The 17,541-nt window shown below is 36.5% G+C and overlaps 5 protein-coding genes across 5 annotated transcripts in view; 2 read left to right on the top strand and 3 right to left on the bottom strand.

Moving 5' to 3' along the window:
- Positions 1 to 442, top strand: part of LOC100635598 (KH domain-containing, RNA-binding, signal transduction-associated protein 2-like) — a 3,936-nt gene extending 3,494 nt beyond the window's left edge. The window contains exon 7 of the mRNA XM_020006341.1: positions 354 to 442. The gene's annotated coding sequence lies outside the window, so the exon portion shown is untranslated. The remainder of the gene's footprint in view (positions 1 to 353) is intronic.
- LOC105316452 (cerebral cavernous malformations protein 2 homolog) lies at positions 7 to 2,169 on the bottom strand. The gene is made up of 8 exons (XM_020006330.1): positions 2,106 to 2,169; positions 1,946 to 2,053; positions 1,735 to 1,818; positions 1,582 to 1,680; positions 1,325 to 1,465; positions 1,008 to 1,258; positions 612 to 921; positions 7 to 460 (listed from the first exon to the last, which is right to left on the bottom strand). Exons 1-8 carry the CDS (start codon positions 2,142 to 2,144, stop codon positions 290 to 292), a joined length of 1,203 nt encoding a protein of 400 aa, XP_019861889.1. The 5' UTR covers positions 2,145 to 2,169; the 3' UTR covers positions 7 to 289.
- Positions 2,170 to 2,235: 66 nt separating this feature from the next.
- On the top strand, positions 2,236 to 4,136 carry LOC100635472 (transmembrane protein 65-like). Its single transcript, XM_003383447.3, has 6 exons — positions 2,236 to 2,518; positions 3,015 to 3,047; positions 3,093 to 3,160; positions 3,364 to 3,461; positions 3,610 to 3,715; positions 3,872 to 4,136. The coding sequence occupies exons 1-6, from the start codon at positions 2,272 to 2,274 to the stop codon at positions 3,989 to 3,991; spliced, it is 672 nt and encodes a 223-aa protein (XP_003383495.1). The 5' UTR covers positions 2,236 to 2,271; the 3' UTR covers positions 3,992 to 4,136.
- Positions 4,137 to 5,990: 1,854 nt separating this feature from the next.
- On the bottom strand, positions 5,991 to 7,669 carry LOC109590351 (uncharacterized). The gene is made up of 6 exons (XM_020006277.1): positions 7,531 to 7,669; positions 7,160 to 7,481; positions 6,761 to 6,945; positions 6,576 to 6,671; positions 6,318 to 6,494; positions 5,991 to 6,217 (listed from the first exon to the last, which is right to left on the bottom strand). The coding sequence occupies exons 1-6, from the start codon at positions 7,657 to 7,659 to the stop codon at positions 6,122 to 6,124; spliced, it is 1,005 nt and encodes a 334-aa protein (XP_019861836.1). The 5' UTR covers positions 7,660 to 7,669; the 3' UTR covers positions 5,991 to 6,121.
- Positions 7,670 to 7,761: 92 nt separating this feature from the next.
- On the bottom strand, positions 7,762 to 14,350 carry LOC105316438 (transcription initiation factor TFIID subunit 10-like). The gene is made up of 4 exons (XM_011411325.2): positions 14,189 to 14,350; positions 14,004 to 14,068; positions 9,178 to 9,289; positions 7,762 to 7,954 (listed from the first exon to the last, which is right to left on the bottom strand). Exons 1-4 carry the CDS (start codon positions 14,324 to 14,326, stop codon positions 7,865 to 7,867), a joined length of 405 nt encoding a protein of 134 aa, XP_011409627.1. The 5' UTR covers positions 14,327 to 14,350; the 3' UTR covers positions 7,762 to 7,864.
- Positions 14,351 to 17,541: the final 3,191 nt, after the last annotated feature.

The raw sequence follows: 17,541 nt of genomic DNA, 5'->3' as shown, positions 1-17,541 counted from the left end.
TGTATTTTTTCAATTTTAAAACATTACTAAAAATAGGGGTAGTGTTCCTGGTTAGTTGACAGTGAGTCAATGAAACTAACAAAATAAATTTTTTTAAAAAAAAGATCTGCTCAATTCCAAAGAAAAAATGTCAGCTAAAATGAATTTTAAAACACTATAATGTGGACAAAAGGTGAGAGACTAGCTTTTAAATTTAAATCTCGTTGGATGTAAGTCAATCACTAGTAGCGTTGACTGACTTTTAATCAAACGAAAAATAGAATAATAATTCTGTATGTATACATGTATTTTATATGATCCTTCCCCTCTCTTTTGTTTTACCTTCCATTAAGAATAGTCTTTTTTTTCCATAGAGCTGCACCAACTGTAGGCAGAATTCTCTCACTGTCTGGCCTGATCTGTAGTTCTTTAAATGATCAGCGAATTTTATTAGCTCCCCAAGATTCAACTGAGTATGCAACTGCAGAAGAAAGAGGAAGAGTGACATTTAATTTCTATGCACACTCATTTTATGTATGGTGCATTGCTTTATACATGTGTTATGTAATGACAATTGTGAATTGTGATAGTACTTGAAAACAAGATGAATTTATTTATAGTGTATTCCTTACAATGCCCATGTATCTTTTTACTAGTACTTCTGGATCATCCTGTGTCTCTACTTGCTCGTGTGTCTCTACTTGTATTTCTTTTGTTTGAGGTTGTTCTATTATTGGAGCAATGGAAGGAGCCACTATTGGAGTTTGAGGCTGTTCTATTATTGGAGCAATGGAAGGAGCCACTATCGGAGCTTGAGGTTGTTCTACTATTGGAGCAATGGAAGGAGCCAGTATTGGAGATGGTGGATCAGAACGATTGCTTCCGGTGCTTGGAGAAGGTGAATGTTGGATGGTGACTGTAGGTGTATCCATAGGACGGAGCCTTAAAATATAATAAAAATGATACTATAATCAAATTTTACTTGTAAACATGCAATTTATGCAAGATAGTATTAAAATCGTATTTACGTTTCTTCAGATGATGAGGGGATCCTTTGTGATTGTTGTATTTTTCTCTTTGATCTTGAGTGAGGAGGTGGAACACCTGCCAGTTTTGGGAGTGGAGTGGATGACGAGAGACGCTTGGGGAGTCTTCTTTGTGTGGATGAAGGAGGAGATGAACCACCATCTATGGACTCTCTCAACTTTTGAACCGTTATCTCAGTGTAGACTATTTCAAATGCTTGATCAATGACATTGCAGATATCCTCAGCTTGTTTCTATCATAAGAAATGTAGAAAGAGAGGACATTTTAGAGGGGAAAAGTTTTGCAAATAATTGCTTACCTTTTTGGTACATGCAAACACAAATAGTTGACAATGTGTACGACTCTCCCCTCCAACTTTCAATAGAAGGAGATTCTCCCTGTCATCATGTACATAACTAACTGAAGCAATCTCGTGCAGACCAAATCGATGCAGTATTGACTATTATGTGAAGATAATGGTTAGCTAAATAGCATGGAATATGTATATATTTTGAGAAGTTTAGGTGGTTTTAGTTGCTTCAAATACAAGACAATGGGACACCAGTGACTACTTACAAAGTTCTCATCATTTCTGGTAATCTTTATGCCATAAGCTGATATCCAGAGTGTCACTCTCTCCTTTGCTCCAACCTTCCATGGTAGCTCACCATTAGTCTAAGATGAAGATGTTAGTGTGAAAGAACCTGAGTTGCTGTTCTTTTAACTTACTCTTTTCTTGTCCAGTAATTTGAGAGTTTCACTTCGACTGGATAGATTCTGGTGCATTGGAACACTTTGTAAGACACCAAGCAACTAAAATGCAACACAAATCATAACATCACAAGGACAATCAATTTCAGAGGCAATAGTTAAAAAGTTTCCCCATAGCAGTCTGCTTTAGTCTATGTGTGTATATGATTGCTACATATCATTAGCTTACATAGCAGTGCTTCTCTATTGATCCCTCAAGAAGATACTCAGGATTAAGGAGGAGTGTCCTTCCTTTATTACTGATGTGAAGTGTTGGCTCATGACTGCTTGTTGGTAGCTGCAGGAAAGAAGATAAAATACTATCTACTGCCAGCTTGCTTCTAAGTTACCTTAACACCGCTTGTTCTGTTTGGGGAGCCTGTATTCATCTTGTTTTGCGTTTTCTTTCCAGCAAGCAGCCCCACCCTTTGAGTTTAAAACTCACCACGCCCACTAGTAGCAAATGTAGGCGGGGCTGGATTCATACTGACACCCACGCATATCAGCTAAATCAAAATGCCCTCTCCCAGACTTTGTAGCCTGTTACTGAGAAGAAGGGATTCTGTTAGAAACTTTGCTCTAATTTCGCTACAGTCTAGCTGTGGGTCTTATTCTACAGCTACAAGCAGGACTTCTATTGATGGTACCACTTCTCTCTCACAGGAAGGGGCAAGGAGATTGGTCAGTGTTTTGAGTGAGAAAGAGCGTCTCTATCTCTCACAAGCTCTTTCTGATACTACAAGCTTCCCAGAAGATGAGAAAGGTGATGTATATGTGGGCCTATTTCAATAAAATGAAATGAGTAATAATGAAAGCACCATTCTGGCACTACAGTACAATGATAACTAATTAAAATTAATGCTAAATGAAACTTCGTTGTTCTTTGGTGCAGGCCACCAAATTATATCTTCCTTGTTCAAATTTGTCAGCTACAATGCTACAATAAATAGTATCGCTTGTATTTCCTCATTGCTCAAAGTGGAGGAATGTTGTATATACATGTTAAAGCTACTCTCCTACTATTTCCTTGTTACTGATGGACCTAGAGCAACTTCTTGTGAATATTTTATACACAACAACACTTTCGCATTGTTTGTATGCACTTGAAGGTTTCAGATTCATCCAATGATAGTTAGACCCAATACTTATTCACAGTTTTTTTATTGCAGTCAAAACATTAATTGCCGAGCAATTGCATGTGTGCAATCTTTGCAAAATAAATATTATTTTTTATATTTTTTTGAAAATAATTTCTATAGTTCAGAGACCAACAAACAGACAACTTCAATTAGGTAAGAAAATATTAGTTTAATCTATTTTTAAGCTAATTTTCTCAGTTTTAACCGAAGCTGCTTTACCATTTGTGGGTTTTGGTTTTCTTGACAATGCAGTGATGATAATAGCAGTAAGTGAAAAATTCATAGTAATTCTATTAATGTTCTTAATTAACATAATGGCGATACACTTATGCAATATTTAGAAATTAAGATTGGGCCAACTTTTTGGCTACAAATTTTTGAGTAACTGGTATCACAGTCTGACATTTCAGCTTGTTCTGTTCATAATTGGATTTTTAGAGGAACCATAAATATTCCTATTCTGTTTTAGGGTGAATACATTGATATTACTATTGGAGTTGCACTTGGCATTTCAACTATGGCTGCAGCTGCACTGGGAAATTTAATATCTGATCTATGTGGACTAGGGTATGCACTCCATGCACTGTCATGCATTGAACATTCATAACACTTATACTTTTATGCTTTTGTCAATGTTCATGGTACAAAACTTTAAACTATATGAGTATATTGTTGCATGCAGTCTGATAGATTAATGTTTTCCTTTGATACAAAGGTTAGCTGATTCTGTTGAGGCATTGTGCCGTAGACTTGGTCTACCAAATCCAAAACTGACAACTCCACAATTGAGACACAATTCCGTGAGATGGATGCAAAGAATTGTGAGTATACTTCTTCTCTCTCTCCTCATTCTATTTCTATACTTTTTCTGTTATATTCACTGCATGCTGCTTAAATTTTTGGTCTATGCCATGCACATGCACATGGTACTTTTGACAAAGTATATACTCTGTGTAACATTAAGCTATTTTGAATAGGGGCGTGTTATTGGTGTTACAATTGGTTGCTTATTGGGTATGTGTCCTCTCTATTGGTTTGACCAGCAGTCACACACTGCAGATACAGGATCTTCTAAAGATGGACACAGTTTAGCTTAAATCACAACTTTTTAGTTCATTTGTATCATTTGCAGCTATTTATCTTAATTTTTCTTTTTGTTAATTTCTCTTGCTATCTTCTCTATCTCACTTTTTTTCTATTCATATCTTACCTTTAAATTATTACTACAAGCAATAACAACAACATAATATAACAATAAGGTCTGTAGGTGGTTATTGAGATAAGTACGCCCTAGACCACTTATCTCGCCCATAACCAGCAGACAGGGAGGTATCTGTTACAGTACAGTATTGCAGTATTGTTCTTTTGCAAATTATGAAACCCCACTCTCTTTATTGCAGTATTGTTATTATGTAAACTATGAAACCCCACTCTCTTTATTGCAGTATTCAAGTGTTCTTATGTATTAATAAGATAAGACGCACTTCAGTTTTCAACATACATAATATCAAAAACATTCTAACTTTAGCTAAAAACAGTGTAATAAAAATAAGTCAAAATTCATTAACTAGCTATCAAAGAATAAGTGAGTAAAACTATAACATACGATATCTGAACTGTTGTCAGAGAAATAGTAATGTATAATATTGACATTGGGAATGAAAGTGTCACTATTTGACTAGTAAATGTGGAAACTGTTGTTAAGCTACCACAAAATCCAGTTATTATTCCATTGATGATGACTACTTCATTAGAAACATGTAATCGAGCAACCATGCACAACGCCAGTATTAGTGATCCAAGATAGTTGGCCATTAGTGTTCCTATAGGAAATTTCTTATTAAAACAATTATCAAAATAATTAGACAAACACCATCTCAAGTATGTACCAAATGGGCTAAACAAAAGAGAAAATATAATGAAATACTTATTTGTTAGCATACAAGCAATAATGCAGACAGTGAATGACACAAATAGCAATGCTGCAAATAGGCACCCTAATTTTTTATTGCAACATTGTGCACATGGTGGACTCTTAAAAAAAATTAAAGGCTTATTTGATAATTTAGCAATATTTCTTCCAAAAAAAAAAGAAGATACTGGCATGCCAATGCCTAATATCAACACTGTTCCATATGAAACTGCTCCTGTAATGTAGTTGGCATCATGCATAACATCCAGTGATGTTTCATTTAGTTGCAATAAGACAATTGCTGCTTCAGAATTCCATGTAGAGAAGGTAGTTAGTGAACCACACAGGCCAGTTGCAAGAGTTATGTACAGTATTTTATTAATTTTTTTCTCATGAAATACCAGGTAACCAATTAATCCACTTCCAAGGATTTGTACCAATAGTGAGTCAAAATTTTTAATTCCATCCCATGATGAAATACATGAGCCAGATAGGTATATCCTCAATATAACACCAACATAAGATGCTACTGCTAAACACAATATAATAATTAAATACTCCAACTTGGACAACTTAGTTGGTGATTTAACAGCAGAATCTGACAAGGCATCTGGTGATCCAGTATTTTTACTATTTGATCCATACATTGTTATGATGGAAGAAATTGCTTTTTCTGTCTAGTGCAGCTGCTGTCTCTGTCTCACGAGTCACAAGTATTGAGTTCTCTGGTTCTATAGGATTTATGATTTTATCCGCACATAGCTAATTGCAATATCTATGTATGAGCTTCCGGTCTCTTTGCTAAAAATAATTATAGAAACCCCATGCTATTTTTAGTGCAGATAAACGCCCCCGGGATTAATCCAATCATAGATATTATATGATCATAGATCATAGATATTTTTTTACTACATGATTAGAGCTATACATAAATCTACACAGGCTAAATGAAGGTTAGCAGAATTAGAAATTTAAGGCAATAATAACTGTCAAGTTCTATTGCCTTAATTGCTAATTCTATTTATTTAACCCTAATTTAGCCCATTTATATACTCTGTAACCAATTTAATCTACATAATAATCATACAGACAATGAATAGAAATTATTGGCTTATTATAGTTGGTAGTCGCTTTGATAGAATATAGTTTGTGACTGGAATATGTGTGAAGATGCACCAATGTTATTGACTTTGTGATTCAAACTGACTACTACTCAATTTGTACAATAGTACTATAATGATAATAATAATATCAGTAGTAAAAGACATATTAACTTATAATAATAGTAATAAATAATAATAATCCTTTTGTTTGCTCAGTGTGGTATTCCCAAGTTATCCTCAAGTTTCATCTTATTCAGTACCGAGTCAAATACTTGCCCTAGCATAACACATACTTCGGTAGCTTGATTCTGCAGAAAATAGAGAGAAGAATTATAACTGATTAAAAATTTTAACTGAGAAATGGGCCAAACAAAATCCTTCAATGTGGCTAAGTTGGTGACTTCTTACCTCACTCTCACACTCATAAACAAATAAATCAAACGATCCAATACTTTCTTCTTCATCCCTTCCATCCTCTTCATCATTGGTGTGGTTCAGTTTAACTGCCAGTAGCGAGTGTCCTCTCATATCAATGAAATGAACCACTGTTATTATCTTATGCAAAGTGTGTCTCACGTATACCCTCTAGTGAACAAAAATACACAACATTAAGCTATGACTTATTGGATATTAAGTTTTAGCTTCCACATTTTATGCATACACTACCTGTCTCTTTGTGTCAGTCACTTTTATTCCATACTTTGAGATCACTAGTATCCTTTGACTTCCTTTTTGATGCACCCAAGGCATTATTCCTTGCCTCTATAATAAAAATAAAATAATATTTTTATGAGAAAATTATAATTAATAATTTTTAAATAATGCCAACAAATAATGCATGTTTGCTTTACCTGGGAATGTTCAATCAACTTGAGGAGGTTGTTTGGGTCACTGCTGCCTTCTCTTCCTCCTACCTCTCCTTCCCACAGGTTGCTAATATTGGAGAGCATACCAAGGAAATGAACATGATAGACTGTGGACTGTGCATAATTGAATAAACTATGAGTCTCTGACTGCACTGCTGACAATGCAGGACCTAAAAATAATGAAGTATAAGCAATTGAATACTACAGCTAGTACAATGCTTGCAGTATTTTATGTGATCTAAGCAGCACTTTCATTAAGCTACCTAATATGCAACTTGTTCCATGCAATACAGTTTATACAGGAGTCAGTGGAGTATGGAAGATGTTGCATTATACAAATGGGAAAGTTGCATGCAACTAATGTTAGTGTACATTGGGCCATACTTTTGTACGATGGTTGCCGACTGTGTTGTATTTCCCCATCCCTTTCCTCCAGTATGGCCTCATCAAAATCAAACACTTCGTCGACTTGCTCGTGTCGCCTTATGCTCGGCCTGATGTTACTAGGCTGTTGTGTCGGGAGACTTATTTCTGCACCCTCTCCACCATTCTCAATCTGTATACTCAAATTAGCTGCAATATCAGCATAATTGAGCTCTTCTCTCTCGTCCCAGCCTCCAGTCCTTCCCTCCTCTCTGACTAGGAAGCTCTCAAAGCGTTGCTGTTCCTCACCTCCAGGTAAGAGCTCATTGCCATCAGGGTGTGGCTGAAACACAAAACAAGATATTTTTTGCCATTTTAGCTTCTTTTCTTACCTCTTGAGGTGTTGGTAGCCATACTTGAGGCAGCTCGCCCGATAGTCGTTCCTCTCCCTCCCTTTGATTCGTCCTCCCAAGGCTCCCTTTCTTTTTGTCGCCTTTTTTCGAGCTCTTTCTCTTAAACATCTTTGTCCCTTGTACTAGAGCCACGCCCTTGTTTTGCAAAACGAGTGGGCGTTAAATGAGAATGAGCCACACCCTCTCAATTATGCATAATGATAATAATAATTACTAGTTCTAAATCAAAAATCAAATAAGATAAGATAATTGAGAAGTGACATTAATGAGAAGATAGGAATTAAGATCATGAAAGAAATAAAGCCGATAGTCATTATGTGAAGTACATTGGTTTCCTGACATTAATGCCATACTCAGCAAGGGCTGGAGACAGATCTTCCATTGTTAGCACATAGCGTTTGTCCTAAAAAATTGAAAAATAATATCAAAATATTATTCATTTTGAACATTTTTATTATTTCAGACACTTGTAATAGCTCAAACTTCAAAGAGCAACAATATGTCGCAGTAGGATTTCCCACAGGATTTTTGATCATGCACCTTCTTGTCAGTGGATAGTCAACTTGCTCAAAATGATTGGGCCAAACAATACCTACCATATTGGCAAAAATTACTAGGAGAGAATTCTCCATTTTTATATTTTTTCCTGATACAAATAGATGTATTTATTTTGTGTAGCAAGTTTGAACTGATTCCAATCAAGTTTGAATTTTTTACAAATTTTTAAAGTTTCTCCAAAATCAGACAAAAGTCCCTGTACTATAGTACAGGGATTTTGGCCAAATTTCATCAAAATGGACAAGTAGAGAATTCCTCAATTTTATTACATTTTCTGATGCATATACATGTACTTATGTTGCGTAGAAAGTTTGAACTAATTCCAATCAAATTTGAATTTTTTATGAATTTTTAAAGTTTCTCCAAAATCGGACAAAAGTCCCTGTACTATAGTACAGGGATTTTGACCAAATTTCATCAAAATGGACAAGTAGAGAATTCCTCAATTTTATTACATTTTCTGATGCATATACATGTACTTATGTTGCATAGAAAGTTTGAACTAATTCCAATCAACTTTGAATTTTTTACGAATTTTTAAAGCTTCTCTAAAATCGGACAAAAGTCCATGTACTATAGTACAGGGATTTTGGTCAAATTTCATCAAAAATGAAAAAGAGAAAATTCTCCATTTTTATAATTTTTCCTGATGCAAATAGATGTACTTATTTTGTGTAGCAAGTTTGAACTGATTCCAATCAAGTTTGGATTTTCTACGATTTTTAAAGATGCTCAAAAATTGAGTAAAAGTATCTGTACTATAGTACAGGGATTTTGGCCAAATTTCGTCAAAAATGAAAAGGAGGAAATTTTTCGTGGGGAAGCCCTGTGTAGCAATAAAAGTACATGTATGTAAAACTTGGCAAGTGTTAATAGGATCGTTACATGTACGTACATTTAGAAATAATTCTGAGAGACCAATCTAACTAAACATGGGTTACCTATAGGCTAAATTTGCAAGACCAAAGCTGAAAATCGTAGATTTTAGGAGACCTATTGATCAAATATAAAACTCCCTCTAGATCTAACAGCTGCTATTAGATAAATAGACTACTGCTATTAAATTACTTTTGTTCCTTTTCTTGATCCTTGAGGAGCTCCCCTCATTTTACAGTGCTGCAATGAATCGTTAATAATGTCCGACAGAAACTTTTGAGCCGCAAGAGAGACTAAACGAATACTGAGAGAAGGAGAGAAAGAAAAGAGAGGAAAAACGAGAGAGAGCAAGTAAATTTAAAATGAGCTTCAATATCCACCCACACATTTAATTAAATGTTACACGCTAAAATATTAAAATGCCTATTATTAGATTATATGTGGTACAAGCATATGTATTGGCACTTTGCCCAAAACCTAATTAAATGTACACACGTACTTTAAACACATTATGGATAGGAGAGAAACATACATGTACATGTGTACATGTGGATACAGAGAGAGAGAGAGAGGCATGTTATAAATGTAAACAATTAAATTACTTATTATTATTATTATTATAAAATATTTACACAATTAAATCAAACTAATACAAACAAATCCACACTCCTTAAAACCACAGCATAACCAATAGTAATGACAGTACTAGACATACATAAGTACATGTATACGCATCAGAATATAACGATAAAAAATCAAGGCTTCTCTTTGAGTCATTTCTGACGAAAATTGCTCAAAGACCATGTACTATAGTACAAGGACTTTTACCCAATTTTTGAGCAATTAAAAAAAGATTCATAAAAGATCCAAAACTGATCGGAATTAGTTCAAAATTTCTATGCAGTATAAGTACATGTATATGTATCAGAAAAAAATATATTAAAATGCAGAATTCTTTCCTTTTCAATTTTGGCAAAATTTGGCCTTGTACTATAGTACAGGGACTTTGGCCCGATTTAGGAGCAACTTTAAAAATTCGTAAAAAAATCCAATTCTAATACAAATTTCAGATAAGCAAGTACACGATATGTGTATAACTGTATTTAATTATGTACATGCATTATCTATGTAGCAGTAGCAGTGTAGTAGATACAAAAGTGCATGTATGCAAACAGACAGACAATAGGATCCACACATTACCATATCAATACACACACACAAACCACATTAGACACATACACTGTACATATATAGCAGATAGCCCTTTACACAAAACTTGCACCAGTCTGATCGTGTGACTTCAGAAAAATATTAAGTTAAGCCTATGGCTAATCATCGCGTGACTATAGAACTGGTGGTGGCAAGTTTTCTGCAAAAGGCTGTAGCAGATAGCCCTATTGCATTGAGAAATGCAATAAGCAGGCACTTGCACTCAATGAATTAACTGTTCTTGTGTTTAAACAGCTACTATTGCTCACAAAATACTTTCAAGAGCTTCATAATTGAATTACTGGCTCACATTCTTGAGTGGGGCTAAGTTATTATAATGAAATTCATAGGCAATGGCTGATTGGTAGAGCATAATAGAGCTGTTTCCTGAGAATTGCAGCATAGCATAATAGAGCAATTTTAGAGCATAATCCTCCTAACCTTAACATATATAGCAGATAGCCCTACACAAAGGCACACGCATTATCAATAGCTGAGGTTAGGATATCACATAAGGAGGCAGAGACTAAAGACTAATACACTCAATGATGTGTACACTATCCCGTTCCACTGTCTGGAGACTATAAACACAAGTGGTCAGACAGGTTTTTAATACAAATCTCTCTTATCATGAGAGCAGATGGTGAGTAACATCAAAGAGAGAGTGAGAGAGAGAGGGAGACATCAAAAGATACAAACAGTAACTATACTAGCAGTGATTATGATGATGAGTACACAACAAGATGGGAGACAGAGAGGGGGGGAGAAAAAGGTAACAAATAAAAGAGAGAAATAAAGATAGAGGAGGATTAGAACCCATTCTTAAAAAGTGATGGACAAGACAAGGAAGGCAAAAATAAAGAGGAAGAGAGTGAGCGAGTGTCTGTTGTGAGACCATGAAGGAAAAGGTAATTGAGGACTAGTAAAACAATATAAACTCAACCACAAATGACATCACCAACACCACAATGTGACCTTTACATGTAGACACTTCCTCCCTCTTCCTTCCTAATTCCTATATCTCCTCTCTCTCCCCTTTCTCTCTCTCTCCATTGTGCTCTCTTTCTCTTTTAAATTCTCTCTCTGTCTCTCCTTCTTTTCCTTTGTTTTATGTTCCTCTTCCCCTCTCTTTCCTTCTCTCTCTTTCTTTCTCTCTTTTTCTCTGTATTCGACAGCTACCCTCCGGCCTCTGCTTACTCTTTTGATCGCTATCAAGGGAATCAATCTTTATTATTTATTTACCGTCATAATAATTTATTACTATAAAACAAGACACATGCGTCATCGTAACTATAACCGCAACAAAGAGAGAGGACGAGTAAGAAACACTATCAGTAACATGTTAGTCCGTGATTAGCAATCACCACAAAACACACATACATGTACATGTACATGTACTCCTGGCTAATTAACAGTAAGAGACACGACTCCATTACATGTACATGTAGGCATTAAGGATAAGCTTAACCTCAATAACATTAAAATATAAATCAATCAAATTGGAAAGATTACATGAAGGTCTGTGTGTGTGTGTGTGTGTACATACACCATTACGTGACATATATACAGTACAAGGATCACATCATCGTATAATTACAGAATAATAAACACAAAATTTAGTATATTATAATGATGATAAGGCATACATGTACTACATGCATATAACATGCACTATAAGACTCTATACTATGCACACGTACGTCAAATTTAATAATATTAAATTATTGGTATGGATTCTGTATACTAGCTACATCAAGCAAGACATCACATGAACATTAGGCAACACAAAAACCACAACTGGATTAGGGAAGTCCCTTCAAACAGATCAGTGGGGAAACAAGGTGGAGGTTCTCCCAGGGAGCATTTCTTATAAGTGGTCTGGGGTAGGAGGAGCACTGTCTACCACAAGAACCACAAACACTTGCAATAAAAATAACAAAAACTTGTAGAACAGACATTAGGGCACTTATGCATAACAATTAATTTATATGTGATTATAATTAATAATTGTAAAATGTAGCAATGTAAATCTTAAAGAAATGCAATATTAAATGCTACTCCTGTATCTTATGCAACTTGCTTGACTATTTAAGTGTATTACATTGTATATCCTACAGTGGATAGGAGGTACATAGGCTTGTATTCACAATGTCAACCCAATACACAGTGACAGCTGGAAGCAGGAGTCACTACATTGTACAGCACAATAGGAGAAAGGCATGTCTTTAGGGGCTTATAATTATTATGTCAAAACACTCCATTTAAAAACCTATAGACCAGCTATGACACAATACAGCCACAATACCTATAATACAATCAAACCTACTATTGTGGACTAAGGACAATTCTATAATCAGGACAGGTAGTAGCAGTTAGTTTCAATACAATATAAATGTGTATCAATATCTAATGAGCCTCTGAAATAAGGACACTTCTACAGTATTTATTGGCTCCCAAAGGTGTCTAGGATAGACAGGTCTGACTGTATGCTAAACACACATTCAGTTTTATCCTACTACATCCTTTAAGTGTTAAAAGCTCAAATTACCTATTATTCCACACTCTGGATTCCCACTCAATAGCATAGGACCACACTCTTTCGACTGATTGTGAATACATTAAAGTGCTGGGTGGTGATTATGTGGCTATACCCACAGTCAGAGGGAAGCTACAAAAAGTGTATACTTGTGGTGAGGTCATGGTAGGCTTCAGAGAGGGAGAGGAGAAAGGAGAGAGAGAGGAGAGAAAGAGAGAGGCAGAAAGGGGAGAAAAAGAGAAGTTTAAAATAAATAGAAAGAATAAAAAGAGGAGAGGGAGAGAGAAATACAACAAAGAATCCACACAGAACTGAGAGAAGGGGGTACAAAGCACAAGAAAGAGCGAAGGAGACTCTTGTCTTTCTTATGTGACACCACCATGTCATGCACAATAATCCAATTAATACAATGAAGTTTCTCTAGCGTAAGCATGAGCATAACGTATGTACATACAAAAATAGTATAATATATACAGTACATCTATATACAATGTATGTCTGTGTGAGTGAGTGTGTGTGTGTTGTTATGAGTCTTCTAACAACAAATTATCATTTACACACTGTATCCTGATATCCAATAGCTACTTAGGAGGGCAACACTGCAGTACATTGAAGTACCAAAATAAAAAAAACAATACAACATAAACCATTCTCATTACCAGTATTATGCATATACACATCAGCCCCACTCGTCGGTTTTGAAGTGATTCTTTGTCGGAGATAAAGCTACGCCGAAACGGTAATTCTCCAACGCCTTATAAGGAATGCTTAGAAGATTGAAATTTGATTAGACGATTTCAATAACAACAAATTGAAACACAACAAAATTTTAGTGTTTGACAATACGGCCCGACCGTCGTACAACCACACAAATGATTCATAGTGGAGGGACTATTTCTTAAAGGATTGAAATACAGTGGGTGGTTGGTGCAAGTACAAGTCATTAGCCTAACCACACATGTACAATCAAACCAGACACTCTAAAATAAGGAGGCCTCTATAATCAGGACAGGTAGTATCAGTCCCAATACAATAGTAATGTGTATTAATGAACCTCTGAAATAAGGACAGGTTCATAATCAGAATGGTATACATACATGTATGTCTAGAATAGACAGGTTTGACTGTGAAGCCTGCCCTAACTTCCTAATACCAAAAATTCCTCTAAATATTAACAACCATGAACCATGTACAAAAATTTAACACGATAGTTTCCCACATGCCTTATACAGAATTAGATGTAAGCAACATTACGCACACTTTTAATACTCACATTCTTGGATCGTCGGTATTCAGCCCAGACATTTGTAAGTAATGCTGGGTCACTGCATCAGGTATCTAGTAACAAAATACACGTACATATAATCCACATGCATTATAGTACATAGATGTATATAATCATAGTTACAGACTGTGCATTTGCATAGGTATGCATTACAATGGCCTGCATTGCCTTACTGTAGGCGTATAGTCCTCTAACTGAGTACAGAAATCAACAAGAGAAAGTTCTGATTTGTTTTCTGCAGCAGGTGAGCTTTCTTGCGCTTTGCCGGCTGGATTTTCCTTCTTCTTTTCTGTCTCCGCTGGAGTCGCCATTTTTTATTAGCAGATCACGTGAGATTAAAATTAGTTTTTATTATGAACAACAATAATAATTCTTTACCGACAAAAACAAAATTTACAAAATGATACAACAAAATAAATATGAAAACAATACAGAGACGTTATAATTTTAAAAATTTAAGCTTTAGCTGTAGGAATGTTTGTGGGGAATCTGTAGATTGTATTACTGACAATGTTAAACCATTTCACCTGCAGCAAATCATCAGAGACACTCTTCTGGAGTGTTTTGTCTCCAATTTTAATAGTATTGCAAGGAAACCCACTCACACAAGTGAGATACTTCAATAATACGGGTATAGACCAGTCCGGATTAACACTCACAGCGTGAGGACGTATATCAACAACTGAGAATCGAGTTGGGTCTGTATCTAGATCGTTCATAGTCTTAAAGGCAATTGGTATTGTGGGACCAAGGACCTCAAAACATATGACAGGACAACATTTGAGGAGGTCCAGCTCCCCCATCGTCATTTGGTAGAGGAGCAGAGACTGGAGTGTTTCTTGCTGACTGACAGTGACATGGCCTTGGAGCGTTGGGAAATTTCTTTTATGATGATCGAGGAGAAGGAAAGAACTTGAAGAAGTGTCTAGCAATGCATGCATTCGTAAAGGGCACTGCGAACTGTGTGATCTACAATGTCTTGAGAGAACGTCTGGCAAGTATAGGAAACTATCCGATCGCAGCCCAAATTCTTGTTTAACGATTTCCTCAAACACGTACAGCGGAGTTGAGGGGGAGACCTGTATTTCTTTTAGTCCTTTGCCAATCAGTGATACACATAAGGAAAGGCTGGGATAGCTAGACCTAATCTTATCAGATCTGTGTCTGTTTAGATGTTGCTGTGCTGATGGTGCAATGATGCATACTAGCTCTGTCAGCTCTGCTGGTAGGGAAGAGAGAGCAGGGAGGGTTTCGAGAGAGTCCTTCACATAAAGGGTGATTGCAGATGGATTATTTATATGCAACTTTTGTGAGAGCATCCACTGCAGCTCTCGTACCGATAAGTTCTTTTTTAGTTTCATATGTAGAGGAGTCGAGGAAGAAAGGAAGGAAGGGAAAACATGGACTTGAAGGGATTGGCAGTCTAGATTATCGAACTGTGCACTGTATCGAGGAGGTAACATCCAGTATGGTATATTGGAGAGGTTTAGTATAATGGTCTGTTCACAGAGGAAGGAGAGAGAGGGGGGTTGCTGATGAGGCAAATGAGTGGTCACTTCATGTGCAAACTTGATGCACTGGTCTCTGACTGTTTCCTTCTGCCTCTGTCTATGGCAGAGAGAGGCAATGACCTGGCTCTCACTTTTGACCTTGATATTGACAGTAAAGTCTGTGTGCCTCTTCAGGTCGAATATGATCCGCTGGCCAGCAAAGTGCCCAAAGTATGGGACCATGACCACCTTCTCATTGTGTCCCCCTCTTCGTCTTGCCGTGTTCATGCGAGCGAAGGTATCCAGTGTCCCTATGGTGCTAGCTTTCAGATCCACACTAGCCACACTGGATAGACTCTCAGAGGACCTGCTCCTACCGAGAGCTACGTTCTGCAGCGATGCGGAGCGAGGAGGCGGGCGGGACGAGTCATTTATCACCTCGGGGGAGATCTCTGGAGGACTCGCAGGAGCACTTTGCGGCTGGGATGAGCCTCCTTTACTGATACTTTTACTTCTTTTCCTTCTGAAGAGTTTCATCTTGATATTATTTTGAAAAGGAGAGGCTGTGGGCCAAATGTCATCGTTACGCTCCTTTAGTAGTGGTCTAGCACCTTACCGCAGAATAATTGTGGCTTTAAAACCACGCCTGTTATTAATTGGGCTCTGATCGATTATAAATATTGGAGGAGTGGCTGGCCTGCAGCATATGCATATCCTTTGCTGATGGAGCTATGCTGTCAAGAAGATGCTCTCACGTAGCTGTCCTTGGTATAACTATTCTGTTCCTAATATTGCTGCTAGAGCAACAACTGCCAACTTTTAAATTCACAAAAAAGAGTGGCATCTCTGCTAAAAGATTGATACCATCAACATCATCCAGAGCAGAAAGCTACAATAGGGCTAAGTTTCTAACTAAAAGAGCACCAGCAATTCAACCTCAAGAATGCTCTGATGTTTCTTTGCCTGAAAATGTCACAAAGTCTGTCCAGAAATTTTTATTCTTTGTTGGGCATGGGAGAAGTGGACATAGCATCATTGGAAGCATTCTTGATGCTCATCCTCACATTGTCATATCACACGAATACTCGCTCTTTCATGAATGGACTACAATGTCCAAACAGGATATGAATAGAGGTTACTTGTACAGTGCAATTTATAACAATTCATGCTACAATTCAATTAATGGTCTTAGGAGAGTGGGTGCTACAAAGAAAGGATACACACTGCACATCCCTGGACTATGGCAAGGAAGGTATGATGGTGACATTGCAGTAATTGGAGATAAGTCTGGAGGCATGACAACTAAATTGTTTCAAAATCAAAAGGAAAGTGTTAAGCAGGCATTCAAGGAGATAAAGCAAGCAGTTGGAGTACCTATAGTTGTCCTTCATGCTATAAGAAACCCGTTTGACAACATTGCTACCATGCTACTTTATAAGAAGCACGCTAGAAAAGCTGCTACTAGCCAGGAGCCGTATACAAACATTAAGGAATTAAAAAAACAAGTTACGTTGTATTTCAGACAAGTCCGTAGTGTCATGAAGATGATCAAGCAATTAAAGTTGGATGTCATAGAAGTTCATAACTCTGATCTGATTCACAGGCCAAATGGAGCCATTAGGAGACTCTGCAATCGTTTACAAGTGAAATGCAGCAAGGATTACGTTAGTCGGTGCTCCAAAGCTGTTTTTAAAGATATTTCAAGGTCAAGACTTAAAGTGAAATGGACACCAAAATTAATAGAAACTGTTGAGAAAAAGTCTAAGAAGTTTCAATTTTTGAAGAAATATTCATTTTTATGATTAATAAAAAATTGTTGTATTATAAAGAGTTAGTCTAACACGTGAGTGAACCAATGTGATTGGTTAGAGAAGGCGGTGACTTGTATTTTGGCGGGCAAATAGCTGCGACAGAGAAAGAAAAGATGATAGGAAGCTATGTCAGTAGCAAAAGCTCCAGAAAGGGATCCGGGAGAAAGCTGAGGGTATTGTCTCTGCCCACAGAATATTCTGTATTTACTTTGAGCCTCTAGGTAG

Source organism: Amphimedon queenslandica, unplaced genomic scaffold, assembly GCF_000090795.2.
Source record: "Amphimedon queenslandica unplaced genomic scaffold, v1.1 AMPQUscaffold_13510, whole genome shotgun sequence".
Taxonomy (NCBI): Eukaryota; Metazoa; Porifera; class Demospongiae; order Haplosclerida; family Niphatidae; genus Amphimedon; species Amphimedon queenslandica.
This window is presented reverse-complemented; position numbering and strand designations above follow the sequence as displayed.

What these genes read in the sequence shown, in the direction of transcription:
- LOC105316452 (XM_020006330.1), bottom strand. Translation starts at nt 2,144, where the DNA reads ATGAATACAGGCTCCCCAAACAGAACAAGCGGTGTTAAG. An exon ending in CCAGAAATGATGAGAACTTT is followed by an intron (nt 1,466 to 1,581) that starts GTAAGTAGTCAC and finishes TTCACATAATAG; the next exon opens with TCAATACTGCATCGATTTGG. An exon ending in CCCTCATCATCTGAAGAAAC is followed by an intron (nt 922 to 1,007) that starts GTAAATACGATT and finishes TTATATTTTAAG; the next exon opens with GCTCCGTCCTATGGATACAC.
- LOC100635472 (XM_003383447.3), top strand. Translation starts at nt 2,272, where the DNA reads ATGCCCTCTCCCAGACTTTGTAGCCTGTTACTGAGAAGAAGGGATTCT. An exon ending in CTTCCCAGAAGATGAGAAAG is followed by an intron (nt 2,519 to 3,014) that starts GTGATGTATATG and finishes TAATTTCTATAG; the next exon opens with TTCAGAGACCAACAAACAGA. An exon ending in ATGCAGTGATGATAATAGCA is followed by an intron (nt 3,161 to 3,363) that starts GTAAGTGAAAAA and finishes ATTCTGTTTTAG; the next exon opens with GGTGAATACATTGATATTAC.
- LOC109590351 (XM_020006277.1), bottom strand. Translation starts at nt 7,659, where the DNA reads ATGTTTAAGAGAAAGAGCTCGAAAAAAGGCGACAAAAAGAAAGGGAGC. An exon ending in AGTTGATTGAACATTCCCAG is followed by an intron (nt 6,672 to 6,760) that starts GTAAAGCAAACA and finishes TTTTTATTATAG; the next exon opens with AGGCAAGGAATAATGCCTTG. An exon ending in TTTATGAGTGTGAGAGTGAG is followed by an intron (nt 6,218 to 6,317) that starts GTAAGAAGTCAC and finishes TATTTTCTGCAG; the next exon opens with AATCAAGCTACCGAAGTATG.
- LOC105316438 (XM_011411325.2), bottom strand. Translation starts at nt 14,326, where the DNA reads ATGGCGACTCCAGCGGAGACAGAAAAGAAGAAGGAAAATCCAGCCGGC. An exon ending in TAGAGGACTATACGCCTACA is followed by an intron (nt 14,069 to 14,188) that starts GTAAGGCAATGC and finishes TTTTGTTACTAG; the next exon opens with ATACCTGATGCAGTGACCCA. An exon ending in GATCAAGAAAAGGAACAAAA is followed by an intron (nt 7,955 to 9,177) that starts GTAATTTAATAG and finishes TCAATTTTTTAG; the next exon opens with GACAAACGCTATGTGCTAAC.